The sequence below is a fragment of the Oreochromis niloticus genome, linkage group LG6 (assembly GCF_001858045.2).
Source record: "Oreochromis niloticus isolate F11D_XX linkage group LG6, O_niloticus_UMD_NMBU, whole genome shotgun sequence".
Lineage (NCBI taxonomy): Eukaryota > Metazoa > Chordata > Actinopteri > Cichliformes > Cichlidae > Oreochromis > Oreochromis niloticus.
In genome coordinates, this window is record NC_031971.2 from 36199717 (window position 1) to 36223977 (window position 24261).

Consider the following 24261-nt stretch of genomic DNA (forward strand, 5'->3'; position numbering starts at 1 on the left):
AGAAGATCTTGCACTTGCACTGTTTGTTCTTCACATTATGACCACAACTTTTCAAAGAGCCACACTGCACTAGGCCACCACTAATATTTCAGAAACCAAGAAAGTAGGAACATTTAGATGAAAAAGTAACACCGCCAATCTAATTTTCGGAAACACGTGTTTATTGCATTTATTTGGACAATGTACAGTCTTTAGCTTTTAGCCCAAGCAATTATAACCTGATGCATGACTTCTGTAAGGCATTGTGAAGCATATTTCACTGATGTTTTAAATTTAACTAAAAATAATACCTGTTTTTTAACCAATATTATGCCTGCTTATTCTGAAAGCATTGGGACACAAATCACTGAACATTTTAAAAGCACTTAAAAAAGAACAGTCTCCACCCACAGATTTCAAGGTATTCAATATTACTCAAAACACTCAGAAACAACTGACTTTTTATTTTCACATAAGTATAGATTCATAATTTTATTTCAGTGTTTTATTTAAACTGAGTTTCTGTATTCACCAAAGTTCAGTCGTTAACATTTAATACTGTAAGGAGACACAAATACCTGGAAACGTTGTGTCAAGGTTATCTGACATAAATCTGTGCTAAATCCACCAAGTGGCTATCTGTTATGTTGGCCCGTTTTAAATAAGGGAAAAGCTGAGAGAAGCTTTATTTAAGCTGAACACCACTAAGCAAAATAGACATTATAGCAGAAGTGCATTATTTTAAATTATTTAAATTTGGCGCAGATTAAAGACACAAGATTAGCATAATGTAACCTGAGTCTTTCAAGGCCTTACTAAGAAGGCAGATATCAACAGGCATATCCACAGTGGCAGCGACAGAGTTAGAGCAGGAGGGACACCAGACTGAGCAATTGATTGGTAGCATTTTCCCACATTGCCAACTTTATCTACAGCTATTATTTCAACAATCTGTGAGCAGCAGGAGGCATTGTAGTTTGCCACGATGATAGGAGCGCTCAGTGAGGTGTATGTGAGGGTTCCATTACCCTGATGGAGGGAAATGCTCTCTATCCCGGTGCCGTTTCCATCTGTAATGTTAGCTGAGAGCTCCCACCGGAAAGGTCCACACTGGGACAGATCATGAGGGCATTTGTTAGCCTGCACGCTAACCACTTTACATAATGGCTGAATAAAATCTGTAATCTGGACATAGAAAAGAGGAAAGATGTGTTTAACATGTGTTAAAGGACTGTCAACATTCAGCTTTTGATCAGTAGGACGTCTGTACCAGCAATTTGTGCAGATATGTTCAGAAGCTCTTTTGCTTATTTCACTGACTTACCTTGGTAACAACAGACAATCTCAAAACAGCATAATTTGAGTCAACGCCATTGGATGACTTTGCGTCAATAGTCAGTGTGACATCAGTGCCCGACTCCGTGCTGGCAGGTGGTGTTATGGTCAATGTAGCATTGGCATATTGCCCAGTTACCAGGGTAAGTCTGTCAAGACAAGAGTAAAATATACTAATACCACAGGGGCTACATTTGTAATATGCATTAAAGATGTGACAGAAACCTAATGCTGGATAGCACATTTGGGTGGAGCAATAACAGCTATTGCTTACCCTTACCTTCTATACCAACTGATTATTGGGGTGACACAGGTTACTCCACCCTTTTGTAATTTTAGAGGACCTGACAAATTAGACTCAAACAGGTCACAAGCTAGCTGTGAACCCAATTTGTGTGTTTTGGTCTAAGTTAAGCTAACTAAGCTTCAAAGATATAAATATGCTATAGATATTAGCAGACTATCAGTGCCAGTCTTTACAACATTCAGCATTTAAGGTATTATTTTAGCAGTGAACCTCTTACTCATTTGGGAAAGACATGGGGAAGTTTCTGTCATTTCTGGCACTGATGGAATACTTTCCATCAGAGCTCTGAGTCATCACACTGAAAGGAAGCTTAAAGGCCTGTCCTGGCTCCACACTGCTGTCCACCACAGCCTAGAGTGGACAAGGAGAAGCAACAAGTTAAAAGGACTGGTATCGTTCTTGTACTCTGTGAATGTTTAATTATTGTGTATCTATTTATGGGAATTTGATTTGAATTAGACTCATTGTATCTGATATTATAGTCAAACAAAACCCATTTACATTGAAGGGGAAACTGAAAAGACAAACCTGTATCTTCACTTTGGAGAGAGACATTTGGGTGTTTGACTGCCTCTGAAATTGACTGTTGGACACTTTGTCAGTTCCTTTCACAATGACCACAAACTCCCCTTCGGGGACAGCATCAACAGTCACCAGAATTTCTCCATTGTCCATCTGAGTTAGTACACCGTTGCTAACACTCTCAGGACCTGAGACTTTTGCCAGGCCAACTTGTTCAGCAGTCATCGAAGACGGACCTCTTCTACCCATAACTGTCAGCATTAATGTGGCTGACTGGCCTGGATTTTCAGATTTAAGAAGAAAAGAATCAAAGTGTGAGGAAAGGCAAATGGAAAACAAAATTATATTAAAAAGAAAAATAAAATATTATTACAAGAGCTTTAAAAATCCTCTGTCTAGCTGAGCTAAGCAAGGTACCAGTGGTGACGTATTCACACATTTCACCACTAGATGATGCTCTTGTAATACAGAAACTTTTTACTTGTGTTGTAATATAAATACTTTATGGGCAATGCTGTTAAAATGTCAAAAATTACTCTATTGGTGGGGTGTGGGTGTGGGTGTGGAGCACGATTTTTTACTGAAAATAAATCTCTTAAAGCAAAATAAGGTCAGGTTAATGTAGCTACCTTCAACTGTAAAACAATAAAACTGTTTTATTGTAGGTGCTGTACCTGCTTGTGGACGCCCACTGAGCACTGCGTAACCTGGGTGAGGTCCAGCAAAGCTTTCCACAAAGTCATAGATAAAGGTAATTGTACTCTGGCCTGGAAAAGGAAGTGCTTACAGTAAATACAGACTTACAGGAAATGCACATACACAGCAAAAACGTATTGAACCTGAATCACTTCTGACACTTGTATAATAAAGACTTGTAGTAAATAAACATATACTCTATTCTACCTGTGATTTTGAGTGTGTAGGGTTGGTTGGAGTTGATGTTGATCTGCCAGGTTCCTGCCTGCTTGTCAGAGTTGAGGCGAATCCTGTGCAAGTTGCCCACAGTCTGAATGGTGCCCAGTTTACCACTGGCCTCACTTTGACTCTGGGTTACACCTGAAAACGTTTAACTTCCATTATCACTCATGGATATTTTGCAATTACATTTGCAACAACAATGAAAACTTTGTATTCTTTTATTTACATTTTTATTTTTATTGTTGAAATTTGAATTGTTTTGGATTGATTGTGTGAAATGTTTGGAAATGAGAGGTACCAGCAGGGTTTGTCAGTGTGAAAGTAATGGATGTTCCTGTAATGTAGATAGTGATGTTTTTCAATGTCTCATCCAGTGTGACGGGGAAGGTCTCTTGCGTTCCAGGATTTCTTGCTCGCTGAAGAACTGTCACCTGACAGAATTGAGGGAAAGGGGGAAAAACATGAGTGACTTACTCAGCGATCTCTATTCTTTAAACAATAGTCCAGTCATTTAAGACCTTATACAAGACTCATTATATTCACTGAATTGTAGAATCATACCAGAGCTGAAGTTGAGGTGTCAAGGATAATATCTGTGGCTTGAGAAAGCTCTGATTTTGAAACCTGGATGGCCTGGCCTCCAGAGAGCAGAGCTATGTCTTTGTAGTCGTCAAAGGAAGCAGCTCTGAGGGAACGACGGCGTCTGCCAAATGGTGCAGTAATGAAGAACGACACCTGTGGAGATCAGTTAATGTCACAGTTATACCCGCAGCTGTCATGCCTAAGTAGGCTGAATGAATACTGATTATCATTAAGTGTCGTTTTGCATTTACCTTTGACTTGGTGCTACTAATGAGAGCTTCGATAGTGTCTTTGAGCTCAATGTCTTTTGCTAAAGCATCAGTGAAAACATAAATGTCAGAAGAGGAAGGAGCACCTGTCAGAGCAAGCTGGAGAAATAAAGTATACATAAAATCTTCGATGCATCCACATTTTCATCTTTCTGAAATGTTTTTGTCTGATTAACCAAAATCCCAGTTACAAGTGAAAATGTCACAACTGATTGTAGTACCTGAAGCCCTGACAGGCACATCTCAGGGTCATCACCTCCACCACTTGCTTTAAGCTTCGAGATTTCTTCTTTCATCTTATCCGCGTGTGTTGTCCTGATCATAGGTCCAAACTCTACAGACAAGAAAAAGAAAGAGCTAAGCATGTAGACTGACCTGTGGACTAATTATAGCTGGATGGGACAATATGCAGATTTGCACCACAAATGCACTTTATGTTTCATAAAACAGAAAATAAATACAACTAGTACAGGTAGTTTAAATACCAGTAAATGCTAATATTATTAACGGGATAGAGGAGTTCATACCAGGGTCATTGAAGGGCACCAGGATGTACTCGGAGGGCTCGTCTTGTGTTCCTTTGTATTGGTCAATGATTTGATAAACAACTGATCTTGCTTCTTCAATGTCATCTGACATACTCCCAGTCGTGTCAATTACGAAGCACAATACAGATGAGCGAGCAATCCCCATCATTCTGTGAGAAAAGAAAATTCCGTTTTCATTTCAATACCAGAGTACTGAAATAATGAAGTAAAATACTTCATAGTATACTCTGGAATACTTTGTTCACATGTCACTATAGTACCTCAAAAAGTCTTCGTCTCCTACAGCTAAGCGAAGGTCCTGCAATAACTCAAGGCTGGCATCTGTTGCTGCTTTAACAGCAGCGTTGTAAAAAGCCAAGTTGTCTTGACGGCGCTCATCTTTGCTGATACCTCCTCGAGGATTGATTTTGCTAGTAAGATCAGTTGCACCTCCATGGCTGCATTTACCTTACACAAGGAAGAGATCGTTTTATCCATATCTTGATTAGATATACCGGTAGATAGGAGATGTCCCAGTTTAAATTCCAGGAACAGTTTAATTATGTTTCTTATCTTGCATGTGTGTTTAAGTACTCCTAAAAAAACCCCTAAAAGCATGTAATAATAGTAAAAAAAAAATAAAATAAAAAAATAGTGCAATCAAACTGATGTGTGTGTTAGTTTGGTTCAGTTCAGGCTTTATCAGTGGCACAGGTCATTTAAAGCTAATCAAAGGATTGGTTTAACATATTGGGAAAATTTGGTTCCCGGCTGATTCATATCAGAAAATTCTCATACATGTCTGATTAATACAAAGTCACAGCCAAAAACAAGTTAGCTTGGCTCAGCATAAACATGGCACTACTCAGAGGTAAAAAAACAAAATACTCTATCCTGTTAGTACATCTAAAGCTCACTGACATATTCTGTTTATTATTTTTATAGAGAACTAAAGTATTATGTAAAAGCACAGGTTAAACAAAAAATATAAATAATATTAGTATAATGCGATTTAAACGTCCATCAGAGTGTGCATGTGTGTGAATGTTAGATAAAAAGCACTGAAGCATAGCAAACTGTTTGTATGAATGGATATGAATTGGTGAATGAGGCATGTTGTTTAAAGCGCGAGTGCTCAGGTAGAGTAAGAACTATATAAGAAGCTCATTTAACATTTTAAGCTACGGTAAGTGAAATCTGAAAACTTGAAAACTGAAGCCCTTGGATGTGAAGTGAGGTCCAATCATTTTCTTTCCAAGCTTCTTAGACTACCATGGCCTTGATGACTGAGAAACTTTACAGACATTGTAGACATTGTTTGGGCATCTGCTAAATGCTCAGAATGTAGTGTTAACTGCTGCCAGTAAGGACTGCCTTCACACCTTGAATCTAATTTATGTATGTGTGTGTGAAATGATACCTTTAGGCTTGACAGAAGAAAAGACTCCCATATAGCCAGATGTGAGTTTTTTGTCTTTTAGGATGTTGGGGAGCAGCTGATTGGGGCATGTTCCACTGGCACAGTCACTGCAGGTGTGGGTGTTCACATCTACACACACACACACACACACACAAAAAAAAAAAAAACAAAACAGGATTACTGTAGGAGACGATTGCTTGATAAATATTCAGGTATTTTTTAACAACTAGTGAGACTCTAAGCAACTCATCTCTTTAATTTATTATTTATTATTTGGAGTTGTTTTATAGATGCAGTGGTCTGAAAATGAAACATAATGACCAGTGGTTATGTCCTTAACAAGACTTCAGTCTCTGATATTTGGTCTATACATATTCTCTCAAGGAAAGAAAAAAGCATGGATGTTATCTTTTTATGGCACTTTACCCAGCCCAAGGGAATGGGTTGGGTTCATGATGGATGGTGATAATACGCACTTACCTGCCAAGTTATCCAGAGGGAGGCCTGGGTTTATGAGGTTGCTATATGGCTTTGTGTACCCCAGCTCAACCCAGTTACTGTGACTGTAAAAGTCCTGAGAGTGCAGAGAAACACATGTTATGCAAACCTCCTATAACCTTCATGCTTATATTTTTGATTGTATGGCTGTTCCAATACCTTTTTAAGTGAATTCATTTATGCCCTGGTGTTTTGTTGCACCCCTCTTACCTGTAGTGTGTGAAGGACTCTGCCCAGTGTTGTCCTTGCAGCCTGAAAGTTCTCATTGTGAATGTTAATTTTAATGGTCACCATGCCCTGTGTGATTAGGCTCCGCCCCTCCAAGAAAGCCTCAGAGTTGAAGTGATGTGGAGCACTAAAGGATTTTTTAACATATAAGTGAGATCCTTACCTTACCATTTGTAAAAATGTAATTTAATTATTTAATTTAATTATGTATTTAATTATTGCTTTACCTGTTGACAAAGTCGCGGTCTACCAACCCGTTCTGGGTGTAGATCTCTTGAAGAGCAGAATGAAATTTGGCACCAGACACCTCTCCTTTTGCTGTGGGACCTAGACAGGCTTGCACGAGCTCTTCAGGAGAGGAACCCTAAAGGGTAAAGTTAAGAAGTTCAAAAAAATATTCCTGTTAAAAATGAACAGGTGAGTTCAAAATACATTTTACTTTATGAGGGGAACTGCATTTGTCAGAAAAAGCAAGCTCAAATTGTTAAAAAGCCTATAAGTTCTATTAAACACACACACACACACACACACACACACACACACACACACACAAGCCTTGGTAGTAAGTTTAATACAGTCATAAAAAGGACAATAAATGGGTACATTTATTCTGTGGGTTTCTTTTTTACTTTTAAAGCTTATCCAGACAAACATCCACATTAAAATGGATCTGACTTTCTATTTATTTAAGTGTCAATGCTTTTAACTGTGGCAGGCGACTAAGTTTATGCTATTTTGTACATTTTGTATACCTACCGTGGGGTTGAACTCATAACCATTTTTCTCAGCCACCGCCCGACACGTCTCTTGCACTTTCTGCAATAGAGCCATTCCTGTAATGCTGACATGAGTGGATCCTCCACCCCCAATAGAGACAAAGGCCATACCTGGCCCTAAAAGAGCCAAAGGCAGCAGCGCTATGACCAGCAATGAATTCATGACAAATCTATTTTTAAAAAAGAAAAAAAGAAACAGCATTTGTTAATTTAGCTGATTCAGTTAATTTTGATTAGAATACTACAAACACGCTAAAACTGTGTGGTTTGAGAAAATTACAAAGTAAGTAATTAAGTAGTTTTTTTTTCAGAACAGGTTCAATCATTTATAAGGATTTTAAAAGGTTTTTTTATATATATATAAAATATGTTAATAATTGAAATATTCATTGGAATCTTTAACAAAAACTGTACTTTACAAAAAATATGCAGATGTTTCCAGTGCGTTACATTCAAGTACAATACTGTTCTTATTTTATCTTATTTCTTTATAGTTGTATATATGTATATTTGAATTTTTATTTTTACAGTTTGCACCTTTAATCCAGAGGACGATATTTCATCCCACATACTTGAGTGTATATTGTTGGGTTGACAATAAAACTCTACTTTACTTCCGCTATTTCATCCTATGATTTATATTTACACAGATTTCAGAGTAAAAGTTATTATGTAGTAATGAATAAAAAGCCAATGAAAAATAATAAACATTTTCAAATTAAGTTAAAGAAAACATAATTTAAAAGCTACCGTACATGCAATACTGGGAGAAAATGTAATTTCAGTTACATAAATAAACTTAAACTATAAAATACAATCATACCTTGATGTTTCCAACCTATGACGACTCCAGTGGGCTTTAAAGTCTGCTGCCCTGTCACTGAATATATACTGAACTTTAAGGGTGGAAACTTGAACATGACATAAAAAGCTGTAATCTAAGTTAACTGGAAGGCAATATATTTCAAAGCGTGCATCACCACAATAAATCCATTCGGCCACACCTTGAGGAACACGTTTTTTTTACTGTAATACTTGCCATACTAAAATGAAATATAAAGCTTGAAGCTATAAAATACGTACTGGTTGATTAGCAAGCAATTACCACATTATAACAAAAAAGTTTGCCTGCAAAGGTTCAAATAAAGGTTGGGCAATTGAGCAATATGGCAAATAGTTCAATTATCTCAGTATGTCTTTATGGACAAGTATAATAACTCCAATGGAGATTATTTTTGACCTGCATTTACTTTATGAGGTCAGTTTTAAGTACAAACACAACATTGTTTTTGGATTTAAATGTTCTTCTTTCCCTTTATATCCATTTCCCATTCAATTCATGGCACCCTGATAAAATGTTCCCAAAGCTTTTTCTCCTTTCTAGAACCTGTGTCACGCATATTCCATCAACTGAAATTCATGGCAACATAAGTGACAATTTTAGTTTATAAAATAAGAAATAAATATTATATTACCATTATGCGCAGCATGTAGTCATCTTTTATTTTACTGAAAATGATCAGGGTTACTCAATGGGCCATTTCGCTATGTTGCCAAAAGGTTTATGCATATTTTATTTTTAAAGTACTGTCATTACAACATATTCATAAATATCATCAAACGTTTGTTAGTTGTGCAAATGCTCAAATAATGGATAATTTGGCGAAGCCTTAATGTCTCCCAAGAAGAACAAGAGGCAGTGAGGAGGAAGAGGTCTCTGCTTAGACTCTTAGACCGCCCTTAAGACCAGCCCCTGGAGAAGCAAAGTTTTGTGTGATAGGGTTTTGTGTGATAAAGCAATATTAAATTTATTTCCACTCAGTTCAATTCATTTCAACTCAATTTTATTTATATAGCACGAAATCACAACACCCCATATTGTGACAGTGGGAAGAAAAATCCCTTTGAACAGGCAAAAACCTCCAGCAGAACATGACCCATGGATGGGCGGCCATATACCATGACTGGGGGGGGGCAGACACCAATAATAACTAATGATTAACATGTCTCCCTTCAGTTGGCACATTCTTACTGATAGATCACTGTCTGATTCTTACGTTGTACCTATTATCTTTGGGGTTTTAGATTATTTTTACAATTGGACATTCTGTTAAAAAAAATACTAAAAGTGCATTGGATAAGTGGCAGCAAGAGGTGTAGTTACACATATCAACCAACTAAATCCTACTTACTTTATCCTCCTGTTCTAAGCCAGTGGGAAAACCTAAAGAGGCCAAGAAAACAAAAACAAGAAAAACATGAAAGTCATGTTCTGACCAACCTGACTTTATAAGTCGAAAAAGGGAGTGGAAGTAGAAATGGCAGTCTCAGTCATGCAGAAAACTGCCATATTCTCCTTTTCTTACTGTGTTAAAAAGCAAAAAAAGTGTTTACTGAATTCATTTCTGTGTGCTCAATGCAAAGGCACAAAAAGTGGAGTCAGGGGCAAACAGGATTAGTCTGAATTACTCTTAGTTTGAAAGAGTTAGTCTGAACACTTTTTGGCAGATCATTTTGAAATGCTTCGGAGTGAATCCGAGGTGTTTCTAAACTACCATCTTCAAATCCAGCCCACCCCATGGTCTTTCATGCTTAAGCAGAGGTAGTGTGCTTCCTTGTGCTATTGTTGGGCTGTGAGCCAGCCACAGAAAAAAGAGGACATAACATACAGAAAAATTACGCTCTCTCTCGTCTGACCGCTTTGGGTCAATGCTGAACTGTAATTTGAGCCATTTTGCAAGCCTGAAGTTGCAGGCACGCTACTGCAGGTTTTACCTCTTTTTATTTGAAAGCAGTCATCCCTTCCTCATGTTGTTCATAACTTATATGGAGAAGAATTTCTAGGCACGGCCCAGTGGTGATTTGGTGGCCTGAGGTTTACGTCTACACTTTTTGCAAACCATGTTGCTTTTTGTTGACCTTGAGGTCACACTTGGGAAATTTGCAAAGTGTAAAAAAAAATGAAAATTTTCTGTCTGAAAATGTAAAAATGATTTAATGCACTTAAAGTGAGGGAAAAGTAACCCCATATGGAGGAGTTTAAGTATCTCAGAGTCTTGCTCACCAGTGAGGGGAGAGTACAGTGGTTTTAATTCAGTTCAGTTCAATTCAGTTCAGTTTTATTTATATAGCATCAAATCAATACTAGAGTTGCCTCAAAGTGCTTTATATTGTAAGGCAATGACCCTATAAAGATACAGAGAAAACCCCAACAATCAGATAACCCTTCATGAGCAAGCATTTTGGCAACTGTGGGGAGGTAAAACTCCCTTTTAACAGGAAGAAACCTGTTGAAAGAAGAAAGAAAGAAAGAAAGAAAGAAAGAAAGAATAGAATAGAATAGAATAGAATTCAACTTTATTGTCATTGCACATGCACAGGTACAGGGCAACGAAATGCAGTTTGCATCCATCCAGAAAGTGCTTTAGTCGTGATATAGATATATTACAATATATATTAGCAATAATAGAGACGTGTAAGTATATTACAGAAATGGGTCTATTATGGTATGTTATAATGTACACAGTGTGAAGTATGTTATGAATATTCTATAAGTATGTACAGGCTGTAGTGAGTACAAGCTATGTACAGGCTATGAACAGGATATAAATATGAAATAAAAACTATACAGAAATCTGAGATATACAGTTATACAGAAATGTGAACTATGTAAGTTATAAACAGTTGTGGGATTAAAAATGATCGTATGTACAGAATGATTATTTACACAGAACTATACAGTAGTGGTAAAGTGCTAGTGGTTGTGGGTGTGTGTATGTTCAGTCCATGAGTTTAACATGGGTCAGATGTCAGGAGGCAGAGTTCAGGAGTCTGACAGCTGTGGGGAAGAAGCTGTTCTGGTACCTGGTGGTCTTAGTCCGGAGGCTCCTGTAGCGCCTCCCAGAGGGCAGGAGGGTGAAGAGTCTATGTGATGGGTGACTGGGGTCTCTGATGATTTTCCCAGCCCTTTTCAGACACCGCTTCCTGTAGATGTCCTTTATGGCAGGAAGTGGTGCTCCGGCGATGCGCTGGGCAGTTTTCACGACCCTCTGCAACGCCTTCCGGTCCGAGGCAGAGCAGTTCCCGTACCAGACTGTTATACAGTTGGTCAGGATGCTCTCGATGGTGCAGCGATAGAAGTTCACCAGGATGTCTGAGGACAGGTGGTTCTTCCTCAGAGTCCTCAAGAAGAAGAGGCGCTGGTGAGCCTTCTTGACCAGCTTGGAGCAGTTGGTCGTCCAGATGAGATCCTCGGAGATGTGGACTCCCAGGAACTTGAAGCTGCTCACACGCTCCACAGCCATCCCCTTAATGTGGATGGGTGGATGTGGGTCAGCATTCCTCCTGTAGTCCACGATGAGCTCCTTAGTCTTCTCGGTGTTAAGCAGCAGGTTGTTTGTGTCGGACCACTCAGCCAGACGATCCACCTCCTCCCTGTAGGCGGCCTCATCGTTGTCACTGATGAGGCCAATCACCGTGGTGTCATCTGCAAACTTAATGATGGTGTTGGAACCATCAGCAGGTCTCCAGTCGTGGGTGAAGAGGGAGTAGAGGAAAGGGCTTATCACACAGCCCTGTGGTACACCGGTGTTCATTGTGATTGTTGATGAGCAGCGGTTATCCAGTCGGACATGTTGGGGGCGGTTGGTCAGGAAGTCCAGTAACCATTTGCAGATGAGGGAACTGATGCCCAGGTCTGTCAGTTTCCTGATGAGTTGTGAGGGGTGGATTGTGTTGAATGCTGAACTGAAGTCTAAAAACAGCATTCTGGCGTAGGTGTTGTTGTTGTCCAGGTGTGAGAGGAGAGTGCAGTGCGATGGAGACTGCATCCTCTGTGCTCCTGTTCTGGCGGTATGCAAATTGGTGGGGGTCCAGGGTGGGGGGAGACAGGATTTGAAGTGTGCTAAGACCAGCTGCTCTAAGCACTTAGTGATGATGGGGGTGAGGGCTACTGGGCGGTAGTCATTGAGGCTAGATTGGTTGGAGTTTTTGGGTATCGGGACGATGGAGGTGGATTTGAAGCAGGCCGGTACCACAGCGTGGGCCAAGGACAGGTTGAATATGTCTGTGAGCACTCCTGCAAGCTCCCCAGAACACGCTCTGAGAACACGCCCGGGGATACCATCAGGACCTGCAGCCTTGTGGACATTGATCCTGCTCAGCACTGCTCCTACATCAGTGGGGGAGAGAGTCAGAGGTTGGTGGTCTGGCGTCATGTCTGTTATGGTTGTGGTTGTGGGGTTCCCTCGCTCAAAACGAGCATAAAAGTTGTTGAGCTCGTTGAGGAAGGAGGCATCAGAGGATGTGGGGGAGGGTTTGGTGGTCCTGTAGTCTGTAATGGTCTGGAGTCCTTGCCACATGCATCGGGGGTTGGAGTTGGAGAAGTGTTCTTCTACCTTCTTTTTGTAATGGTGTTTGGCTTTTTTGATGCCCTTCTTTAGATTAGCCCTGGCTGTACTGTAGGCGTGTGCATCTCCTGACCTAAAGGCGGTGTTGCGGGCCTTCAGGAGACGACGAACATCCCGGTTCATCCAAGGCTTCTGGTTGGGGTACATGGTGATCCGTTTCTGGGTGGTGACACTGTCTGTGGTTTCGGAGATGTAATCCAGTACAGATGAGGCGTACTGGTCCAGGTCTGTGTGGGTGAACATATTCCAGTCTGTGTTTTTAAATCTGTCCTGGAGCACTGCGTCTGTCCCCTCTGGCCACACTTTAATTGTCCTCACAGCAGGTTTCACACGTTGGATGAGTGGTGAATACCTAGGTGTGAGGAACAGGGAGAGATGGTCCGATTGTCCAATTTGGGGGAGGGGTGTTGCTTTGTAGGCTCCAGCCAAGTTGGAATAAACATGGTCTAAAGTCTTGTCTCCTCTGGTGTGGCAGGAGACATGTTGGTGGAATCTGGGGAGGACTGTCTTTAAGTTGGTGTGGTTGAAGTCGCCAGCAACAATAAAAGCAGCCTCGGGGTGTTTATTCTGGTGTTTGTTAATGGCTGCAGAAAGTTCTTTCATGGCCAACCTAGCATGATTCCATACATTTTCAGTGAAAATGACTGGCACTAAAAAAAATGAATGAAGAAGACAGAACAAAAGACACACTGTAGAATATAGTCAGAGATAATAATAACTAATGATTAAATGTATAACATAAATGTCTACATGTTACTACACTAGAAAGATGTACAGTGCTGCTGAGATGGTTACTTTTTTGGATTGCAGCACAAGACCAGTAGAGTTCTGTTAGAGTGAAAATGGCTCAGGTTGCCTGGACAGCTTTCTAGCAAACACAGTATTAGTACTGAGGGCGATGCCCAATCTAATTCAGATTCCATACATTTTCAGTGAAAATGACTGGCACTAAAAAAAATGCTGTAATAGATGGCAGTCTGCCATTTGGTACTAATGAAGGAATATACAGTTGTTTTACACCAGCGGTCCCCAACCTTTTTTGCGCCATGGACAAGTTAATGTCTGACAATATTTTCACGGACCGGCCTTCAAGGTGTCATGGATAAATACAACAAATAAAACCAGTACCAAAAGAATAACACACAGGAAAAAATGAGTTAATGATAAAAATGATTTAAAAAACGAACAATAAAGAAACCCTGAATTTCACACCTGAGCCCAGGGGTTGAGGACCGCTGTTGTACACCACTGGTGAAGTGCTCAGTGTGGGATAGTGAGTGATAGTGAATTCATTTTAAACTTTATCAAAACGCTAATCAGTTTATTTAGTTATTTTTTATTAGTGCAGTTTTTGGTTGAATTCCAGGTAATGAAATGTCAGCTATTCCATAAATGATTTTACTACTGAATAATATCTTTTTACACAGCTAAATTTAACTCATACATGAAAATATACCAGTGGTGGTGAAACGCACGTAGTGCAGTGTTTCACCATGCAAACTGTCTCACCGTTTAAGTGTTGCAGGAACTAGTTTCCGCAAGTCCAGCCCTATCAAGGGTTATCATCACGTACCACAGCCGAAACCATGCCACAGGTATGACTTCTCTGTTTCTGTAACATACTCTTATCTTCTTATTTTTCATTTGAATATTTTTCTATGCTTTTGTGTACCTATTTTCAATTTTAGCAAAACATGAGTTCCTGCTGTTACACCCACTGTGTCATTAGAAATGTTTTCAGTGTCTAGGGTGGAGCAAAGGGAGGTATGTCAGCATTCATCTCTGTGTGTCTGGGATTCGGTAGGTGTCTCCAGGACTGGAAAGTACTATAAACTGAGAGAACTGAAGTGCTGAGTAAGAAAAATAGGCTCACAAGAAATGCACAACAGAAATTTTTGAAAAGTTTCAACTTTCTATTTCTTCTGTGAATCTGACCAACTATACAGGTGAGTGTTTTCTACAATACTAAAGTTTAGTTGAGTACAAGCTATATATGCAGTCATCATGGTTTTGCTCTACTTCTTGCTGTTGTTAAGCAATAGTTATGTTTGGTTTTGAGCATAATTAAGTTTTCATTTCTTAAAAAGCATTTCTTTGTCATTTCTAACAATCCAACAGTAGGTGTTTGTTTAGTTATGAATTATATAACTTATACCTGATTATATAACATCTAATCATATGCAGTAATTAGCTAGCAGGGTTATTTTTTTATGAATGGTGATCATCAAATGAGAAACAACTGTTCCAAGATCAGAGCTCATATCTGCACTTGTCACCTGTCTCTTTATACATTTAATTTTAGCAATGGACAGTAAATCAGATATATGGATTATTGTACATTTAGTTAGCAGGTTTTTTGGTTGTTTTTCTTTTAAAGGCTACACTTCAATATAATTTAATTCACTGAGACAAAGGTGTAACACAGTTTTATGGCCAATATAGAGGCTGTATATTATGTTGCTGTTGAATTGAATTGCCCTGTTACTTAATAAAATGGGACCTGACTACATAGAGCACAGATAACGCATAAGAATCAATAGAATTCACATAAAAGCATAATGTGTAGCAGCTGTCAAGGTAGTAAAGATAGAAATAATACCACACTGATAATACGCTTTGACACAAATAGACTCAATGTTCATGAAAGCATAACCCTCAAAAAAGAAAGTGTTCATAAAAGCACAAATCTCTATCTTCAAAATCACTACAGCTGGTGCGAAAGCATGCAGAGTTGCCCGGTGAAATTGTTCTGTCCTGTATTGGATGAGCCTCTCGTAATGTAGGTATTCAAAGACTAAGTTCACCCGAGATATTTAAAAAGTTCTCCCGAAGCTAAAACAACCCCTGCATTAGTAATCCGAGAAAGAAAGAATCACTCATGCATTCACGTCAGCATTGTGTCTCGTTTTTATCAACTCATCCTTCTGTATTCATGTGCAGACTTGGTGCTTTGTTTACCTCATCTACATCATGTGTGCAGGGATGTGACTAAGAATGTAACCACAGCTGAAGGAGAACAATGTTGCTTTGAATTTTATAAGTGAATAGTCAAATGTTTTTATTATAAAAATCTCAACCCATATTTCAATGCCAGTAAAATGTCTGGAATCTTTTGGAAAATAAGTGAGAAATAGTAACAGTGGAGAACACTTAGACCAGGCAGAAACTTAAAGTTCATATTAATAGTGTATTTCTCTATTTTACCTCCCTTAATGTTCAATACTAGCACTACTAAAAAGCTACTGTAGTAATCAGATAATTTTTTATTACCTACACTGTCTCTGTTGCTAGGGCCTTACTGCTTTGTGTTACACCCCGTAATCTAACAATAAATAATTGTGTTAAAGCGGAGCCACAAATTATTCAAACGTATCGGCCCTAGGATTTTTTTTTTCTTTGGAGCTAGGTGTCTTGGAATTGGAAATCCATAGTTCTTGAATCAATCTGGCATGTGGTAATCAGGGGGGGAAATGACTCTTCGTTTAAGATGCAGTTATCTTGATTCCATTCACTACCTCATTTACTTCCTACTTGCGTAAGTACAGTGGTCCTGGTGTTAACGTGCCAGGTAACTGTCATTAGTAGGTTTTGTGCCCAAGGTGCAGGTCGTGTCTTCAGTCATGACTTTAAATAGTTCCTAACCGTTCACACTTACAGGAGAGGCTTACAACGTTAAAGTCAAATCTCTGATGAGACCAGCATATAAGCCACAAATAATCTTTGTGAGGAGTGAAGTGATAACGAGTGTCTATTTCTCTAATTTGAACATCATAACACTCACGCACTGTAAATTATGCAGTCTGCCACATCAGTCATGATCTAGCAACTTCATAATCATGTCCATTTTAAGAAATGACCCTTAATTATGTTGATAGTAGTAATATCAGGAAAAAATGAAAATGTGATTATTTGATGTCTTCCTTTGTCTTTTACAATTTTAAAATGACTTTTATAATGATTTATAATAACATTAACAACAATCACTTGAAACCTTAAAAATAGGTGTTTTGCATTGTGTACACAGTATGATAATGTTTTAAAACTGAAAAGTGCACGTACATTTAAGTTTTGGCTACCCTTATGTCTTTAGTGCAAAGTGTATATTTCACTGGCGATATTATGGGCTGATAACGACAGGCATCCTCACAGATTGTTGGTATCTCTGTTCTCTCCTAAGGATTGTCTTTAACTAAGCATGTGTAGTTGCCCAATAGATGGTATGTGGCTAGTCCACAAAAACAAGCTTTGACATGTTTCAAAGAGACTGTGTTGGTGTTTTTCTTATTTTTTTCTCACAACGAACTTCCTTGACAGTTGTGGTGAAAGGTAACTCTAGTCAGAAAATTATGCTTTCATTTCCAAAAATATTACTGCCAGGTGATTTACTATTCACCAATATTCATATTAGTCATAATGCTGAAAGCAAAGTATGTAATTGCTCAATAAAAACAAAAAGACAAACAGGCAAGAAAATTGGAATCAATGCACCTTAGGGTGTGGGAGGAGTGTCAGTGGTAAGCACAATCACATAAATGTTTCATAACATTATATCAAGAGGATGCACCTCCCCAGCACATTTATCTGTTGTGCCAAATCAAAATCATGAGTATTAAAAGGGAAATAGGAATCACTAACGCCAAACCACAGGGACAGCTGACAAATCTCAGCTTATTTTTCTCCATTCCAACAAACATGCTAATTTTTTTTGCCTTCACCAGAACTTTTATATATATATATTTATTCAACCTCTTGTGAATATATGTTGTTTTTAATTTACCTTTAATTTACCTTTAATTTACCTTTACTTGTTCAAAACAAACATTTAAAAGTGAAACCATAATTCAGTCCAGCAGGTGTCACTATAGCGAGTGCTGAGATCCAATACTTCTCTCTCAGAGACAGCAACTTTGATAGATACTCCATGTATGTTTGGCTATAACATGTGTGGAGTATGTGGCAGCTGGGTGTTTAGCTATGAAAAACTCCATGTTCCCAGTCCAAATTGCTGTTTTGTGCTTTGAAATCTGTTGTTTGAGTATCTCTTTGCTTGTTAAGTGTAAGCTTGCCCACGGGGGCATTTAAACACATAGATTACTTATTACATTCTCACAAAGATGGATATGAGATCAGGAAAGTAAAATACCTTGTAACAAATGGTACCTGCGCACTATATTCCTAAATCTGACTTTAACTGGTTATTCATAAGCTTCGTGTCTGTGTCTTGTTTCACTTTTCAGAAAAAATCATCTCAAACATGTCCAACAAGACAAATGACTCAGGGGACCAGGTTTTCTGTTCCCAGCTTGAGATGATGAGGAGCCATGAACTTAATAACAACACACAGGTCAATCTGACTGTGGTTTGCATCCATGGACTGGTTTCTGGCCTGGGGATTTTGGAGAATGCCTTGATCATCTGGGTGGTGGGCTTCCGCCTGAGACAACGCACGGTGGCCTCCATCTGGGTGCTCAACCTGGCCCTGTCTGACTTCCTGGCTACCCTGACGCTTCCCCTGTTCACTTTATACCTAAACTCTCGTCACAGCTGGGAGCTCGGCAACCCACTTTGCAAAGTGCAGACATTCATCTTTTTCTTCAACATGTTTGTATCAGCCTTCCTTTTGGCAGCCATTTCACTGGACCGCTTACTTCTGGTCACCAAGCCAGTGTGGAGCCAAAATCATCGATCAGTAGCGGGAGCGTGGAAAGTGTGCATATTGGGTTGGCTATGGGCAGCAGCTAATGCATTGCCATATTATGTTTTCCGCTCAGTGACTGAAACGGAGCATAAAAGAAAGTTGTGCTATCACAATTTTGCCATGTTTTCCTCATATGCCACACTTGAGAGAGACTGTAGCATGAGGCAGTGGGCCACAGCTATCTCCAAGCTGCTGCTGGCATTCATATTGCCACTGGCAGTGATTGCAGGAAGCTACATCAAAATTGGTCTCAGTCTGAGAAGCAGGAACAGGAGGAGGAAGCAGAGTGCCACTAGACTAACTGATGATCTGATTACGTTAAACAGAAATCAAGAATCAAGAACTACACATGGAAGAACTGCAGCCACAAATAAATTATCTCTCAAATTTCTAATCCCTGGTCCATCATTATCCACTAAAGAAGGCCCCTTGACCCCTACTACCCCTAATCTGACGAGTCAGAGCCAGCTATCCCAGAGTTTCACCAAAATGGTGACATCTGTGATTACAGCATTTGCACTGTGCTGGGCTCCTTATCACATCTTTTGTATGATCGAAGTGGCAGCCCAATATAATATAGAACGTCTCAAACTAGTGGAGGTAGGTCTACCTCTAGCTACAACACTGGCATTCTTAAATCCAGTACTGAACCCTATTCTCTATGTCTTCAGTTGCCCACGTTTCTGTGTAAGAATACGGCAGAGTCTGGGAGCAGTGTTTGATGGACTGGTAGAAGAAAGAGGGGTGTTACTGATGACCCCAGGAAAGAGCTTAATAAATCACATTAGGAGGAGGAGCAGTCGAGATGTTGGCCTAGGAATCCCAGCGTCACCCTGTCAGTCACAAGGCACCCAGCCCACCTTCTCATCAGCTTTGCAGGACAATAAAGTGGAGCATAGCTGAGACATCAATTGATTTTTGGCTTTGTGCCTAGGGAAGTGCATGAATTACATTTAATCAAGCACACGTGCCATATAGGTACTGTAAGACATACACTATATTATTAAAAGTATTCATTCTACTATCCAAGTTATTGACACACTGCTAAACCTTGTGGAAGAGTTGAAGCTGTTATAGTTGCAAAGGGTGGACCAACATCATATTAAGCCCACATTAACTTAAGTTCATGTGGGTCTGAAGGCAGGCAATCAATACTTTTGGCAATATAGTTCAACTCAAATCAATTCAATTTAATTTATGTAGCACCAAATCCCAACAACAGGCCCTTCCAATAATACAAAGAAAAGCCCAACAATCATATGGCCCCTATGAGTAAGTGCTTTGGTGACTGTGAGAAAGAAAAACTCCCTTTTCATAGAATTAAATAATAATGTGTAAATGTATGGTTTGTGTTGTGTTTGTGCAGGAAACTATAGTTATCCATATGGTACGGTGCTTTGTTCCTGACTGAAATCACTGCTCGCACTGTTGCTGAAGTTTCGAGACCTGAAACCAAACATTTCCATGTTAACAGTGACATCATTGATTGTTCCACCAATCAGTGTTTTGATGTAGGATTGTAAGAAGAGTAGTTCAAGAACATATTTTGTTAAAAAAAAACAAAAAAAAACTATTATCACAATATTTGCGGATTCTAAATTAACATTTGGATATGGGAAACGATACATCATCAACAACTATATAGTTTTGTCAGTAATCAGTGAAGTTACATTTCAAATGTTTTTATATAGCCTTTTAAAATTGTACTACATTGTCACTACTACCCCTGAATGGTGAACCTGAAAAGATCAATACATCACCTTGTGCATGTGACTGAAAACTGGGAAATGTATATCCTTCTGATTTAGTGCAAGACCGTGTTGATCTGTAGTTAACTTTCCCGAGCACTATCTTGAGGTCAAAATCCAGTTCGTACAGTAGAAAATACAGTTGCCTACTCTATGTAATGTAAAAGTTCTAAACCTTAGCATTCATGCACAGTTATTAACATTGTAAATGTGTCAGTAGTAGAATTTCAAGTATTTTTATACTTATCTTTTTATAACGATGTATAGCAGCTAATGTTTAAATAAAAAGCTATAATTGTTTGTATCACTTTGATAGAACTTTGGTATTAAACTCATGACCATTTAAATGACTGGTTGAATTTAGAGTGGAATTTAGCTTGTTTGTCTTTTCAATCAACCTTTTTGAGATAGATAGATAGATAGATAGATAGATAGATAGATAGATAGATAGATAGATAGATAGATAGATAGATAGATAGATAGATAGATAGATAGATAGATAGATAGATAGATAGCATTACTAGAGCAAAAAACAGTGAAAATAAAAAAGGTCCCTACTGTCAATTCATACTGTACTGCTTTTAGACACCAGAGGGCAGGATAGCACTGATTTTAAACAGGAGCCATGAATCCATAATGCAGGATTATGCTTTTCAGGTCCTGTCATCCAGGAACCCTTTAAATCTAAACTGCTGATCGCCCAACCACCTATCTAAGTGATTGGATTTGATCATATCTGATACCCATTTTGATTGACTATCTCATCACTGCAATAGCAATTGTCTGCTTTCATCACACTGAGTTGAACACAGACTAACGTACAATGTAGGCCACAGCAGGGTGGGATTACCATAGAGGTAGTTGTAATTTGAAGAGAATATTAGACAGTGCAGAGCCAGAATATAAAGACAGAGCAGGATTAAACAGGTCAGGCAAGCATAAAAAAATTCCTCTTTCCCCTCAGCTTTTCACTGTGAACAGATTATCATTCTTTCTCCACCTCTGCTTATAACTCACTCCCTTTTCCCCCTTCAGTAATCATCTGTTTCTGACTGTATGTTTGCATTGATTTCCAGCAATGATTTATTTTGCTTTGTAAACGATATAGTAAAATAAAAAGATCACAGTTCACCAAAGACATAGAAAAAAGAAAAGAAATTCAAAAAAAGGGAAGACTCACAAAGGGAAGGAAAAGTGTTGCCTCAGCCTGGCATTTCATTTAATAGTTTTACAATACACAGGGTTGCATAACATAGTGTTGTAAAAATTGTATAGCATGAGGGGAAGTAGTTTCTTCTGTATTCTGTCTATTAAGTAATTTTTTTATTATCATTTATTTCTTTATTTATTGCCAGCCCAATTTTTACATTCTTCTTATTTGATAATAATTTGTATATTTGATTATGTTACATAAAATTTTATTTTATTGTTAGCCAAAAAGTGTGTTTTTGGGTTTGCTTTTGTTTTTTTGGTAATTGTCAAGATAAAAATCTGAAGAAAGCATCAATAACCCTGAGTTAGTGATATTTTCACAAAAACTGTGTATCCTAGTATTTAATCCACTACTGTGCTAACAAATTAAATTTCATATTCCATCTAAGTGATCGAGTGTTCAGTGGATGGAGGGGGTAATCTTTATGGTCTGAGTATCTCTTTAAATTCTCAATAATTCTCAGTAATTCTCAAAACGAAGAGATGTGAATCTAAAGATGAAAGATATAGAAGTAATAAAGATTAAAGGGTACTGACACTCAACTAGAGACAATGAACCAGCAGGCCAACAGTGAGAACACTCACAGCATAATATGCTGCAAATGATATCGTCAGAGAGATTATATAAAAATCTGAAAAAAGAAAAGGATGAAAAAGAGTATGGTGAGGTTAAGTATTGCTTTAAAGTATTTAATGCACTGCTAGAGCTGACAGATGCTGCGTAGAGAATTAAGCAAAGCTGAGGTTTATCACAGTGAATTTCCCATGACTATCATGTACTTAAGTGTATGCCTATGTGCACATTAGTGATAAAGGTACAAACTGTCTATACATATGTCTATACAACCCTGCCTCAGCCTTGGGGATAAGGTGAAGAGCACAATCATTTGGGAAGGGCTCAGAGGGGAGCTAGTGGTCCTCTGCAGCCCAGACAGGTTGGGGAGATAAAGCATTGCCCCTCAGTAATTGAAAGCAGATGATTGGATGTATAACAAAGTGTTCATCAAAGTATTCCTAAGCGTTAAACTAGCAGTTTCCAACTTATATGCCTTTTTTGACCCTTTACAATGTGAGGAGTGTCTAGCTGTCATATTTTAAATGCTACCAAGAACTTCAAATCAAATTGTTAAGAGCATTTTTCCTTTAAATGTTACGTAGTTACATAAATGTTTCAAGTTTCAATAACTGTTTGAAGACAAAAGTAAGAAATATATTATAATTTACCCAGTATTGTAGATATGTAAAAATTGTTGTTGTGTACCTCCACATCAACCAGCTGTATCAATAACATGCTCCCTACAAACTGAAGAATCACATCTAACAATGCCACAAGTTAGAAATCTATCAGTCATGTGGGCCTTCTGATAATTTTACTTTAATAATTGTTTCACAGTTCATTGTTTTGCAGTACTAATCATCAATCAACCAATCAAGTCCTTAAAGCCTGAACCATGAAATAACTGTCATGAAATTCAAATACTTTGAAAATGGATTGTTTTGTTTTTTTTAAAATGCAGCTTATTTTGGTTTTTAGGGAGAAAAAGTAACACTAAAGATGTAGCAGTCTCAAAAGCTCATAGAAACTCATGATTCAAACATGATGCACTTGGTTTTAAATGATTAAATGTAGCAGAGTATTTTTGAAACGCTGCTGTTGGTACTTAAATAATGCGCTTGGTTAGTGCAAATGTTGATGGAAAAATGTAAATTTGGTATAAGATACAAACTAAGTAAATACTCCCAAATCCCCAGAATGTCAATATTTACAAACACGTTGACACAATGCGAAAGAACAGGTCCATTATGATTTATACATGCTTACTGATTTATACATGCAAACATACATGCATGTATTGTATTATACATTCCAATAAAAGATCACTTAAAGCTGGAGAAGTGGAAGTATTTTACTTACCCCTGCATAGAAGAATGAGTCATCTGGGGTTTTTTAGGGTTACGGAGAAACTCCTGACACAAAGGCTTTTTGTTTGTGTCAGACTTCAACTGTGGTCGAGGATACTTCTAAAAGTTCGCGCTCCTCCTTCTCTTTTTGTTTTGCCTCTGCAGAATACATCTAAGCGCAAGATCAGGCATGTGTGTGTTTGTCAATGCTGGAAAGACGCCATTTCCTGTATTACACTACATATAATTGCAACTGAATTTCATTTACTTTTATGAATTTCATTTTAAAGGAAGAATTTTTTGTAATCTTCTTTCTGTGTTTCTTTGTCATTATCCAGAAAGTCTTAAAAGTTGATAACTGGTTTATTACTGCTGAACTGGATCATTAACACAATCATGTCACTGTAGGACTAATAGAAGTATTTCCAAATACTGCTCTGCAACTTTTGGATTTCCAAGGTCGAGTAAATACAATATGTACTTACCAACCTTATTATCAGCTCCAGCTTTAAAATCTAGTGCACTGTAGCACTAGTAGTATCACTTTTTTAATGTTAATGTTTAATGTTAACTCCCAGAAAGGCTCTTTCAGCAGCTGGTGCATTCCTGCTCCATTCTTTTTGTTTTTCTTTTTGTTTTTCTTGTATTCTGCTGGAGTCAATATGCATGATTCACAGTTTATACAGCTTCTCGCTTCATTCTTTCTCTAAATCGAACTGTTTTAGCAGCAATCCCTTTAATCCTCTGCGACGCATGGCTGAGCAGCGAAGGCAGAAGTGAAGGGCCTTTAAAGAGTTCAGCAGGTCAAGCATCTTTTTAACTGTCCCTTTCCTGTTACAACAGTGGATTAGTGCAGCAGTTTAACAGTGCAGGTCAATTTGGCCAAAACTAAGAAAATGATTAAAACTAGATTGAAAAAATGTAACTGGGAA

At 38.4% G+C, this 24261-nt stretch overlaps 2 protein-coding genes across 4 annotated transcripts; one reads left to right on the forward strand and one right to left on the reverse strand.

The window, feature by feature from the left end:
- Nucleotides 1–140: 140 nt before the first annotated feature.
- On the reverse strand, nt 141–23499 carry vwa11 (von Willebrand factor A domain containing 11). Of its 2 annotated transcripts, XM_005470030.4 has the most exons (19): nt 23343–23480; nt 9554–9585; nt 7342–7531; nt 6813–6949; nt 6568–6712; nt 6340–6433; nt 5860–5988; nt 4721–4907; nt 4440–4609; nt 4134–4246; nt 3895–4011; nt 3623–3796; nt 3360–3492; nt 3047–3199; nt 2818–2910; nt 2150–2421; nt 1839–1972; nt 1304–1463; nt 141–1164 (listed from the first exon to the last, which is right to left on the reverse strand). In XM_005470030.4, the coding sequence occupies exons 3-19, from the start codon at nt 7522–7524 to the stop codon at nt 784–786; spliced, it is 2775 nt and encodes a 924-aa protein (XP_005470087.1). In that variant the 5' UTR covers nt 7525–7531; nt 9554–9585; nt 23343–23480; the 3' UTR covers nt 141–783. The 2 variants fall into 2 exon arrangements, with proteins under 2 accessions (XP_005470087.1, XP_003448088.2); XM_003448040.4 differs by lacking the exon at nt 9554–9585 and having other exon boundaries at nt 23343–23499.
- On the forward strand, nt 13288–23332 carry LOC100696805 (prostaglandin D2 receptor 2). 2 transcript variants are annotated; one of them, XM_019359597.2, is made up of 2 exons: nt 13288–14364; nt 18007–23332. In XM_019359597.2, exon 2 carries the CDS (start codon nt 18024–18026, stop codon nt 19368–19370), a length of 1347 nt encoding a protein of 448 aa, XP_019215142.1. In that variant the 5' UTR covers nt 13288–14364; nt 18007–18023; the 3' UTR covers nt 19371–23332. The 2 variants fall into 2 exon arrangements, with proteins under 2 accessions (XP_019215142.1, XP_005470086.1); XM_005470029.4 differs by lacking the exon at nt 13288–14364 and adding an exon at nt 14371–14715.
- Nucleotides 23500–24261: the final 762 nt, after the last annotated feature.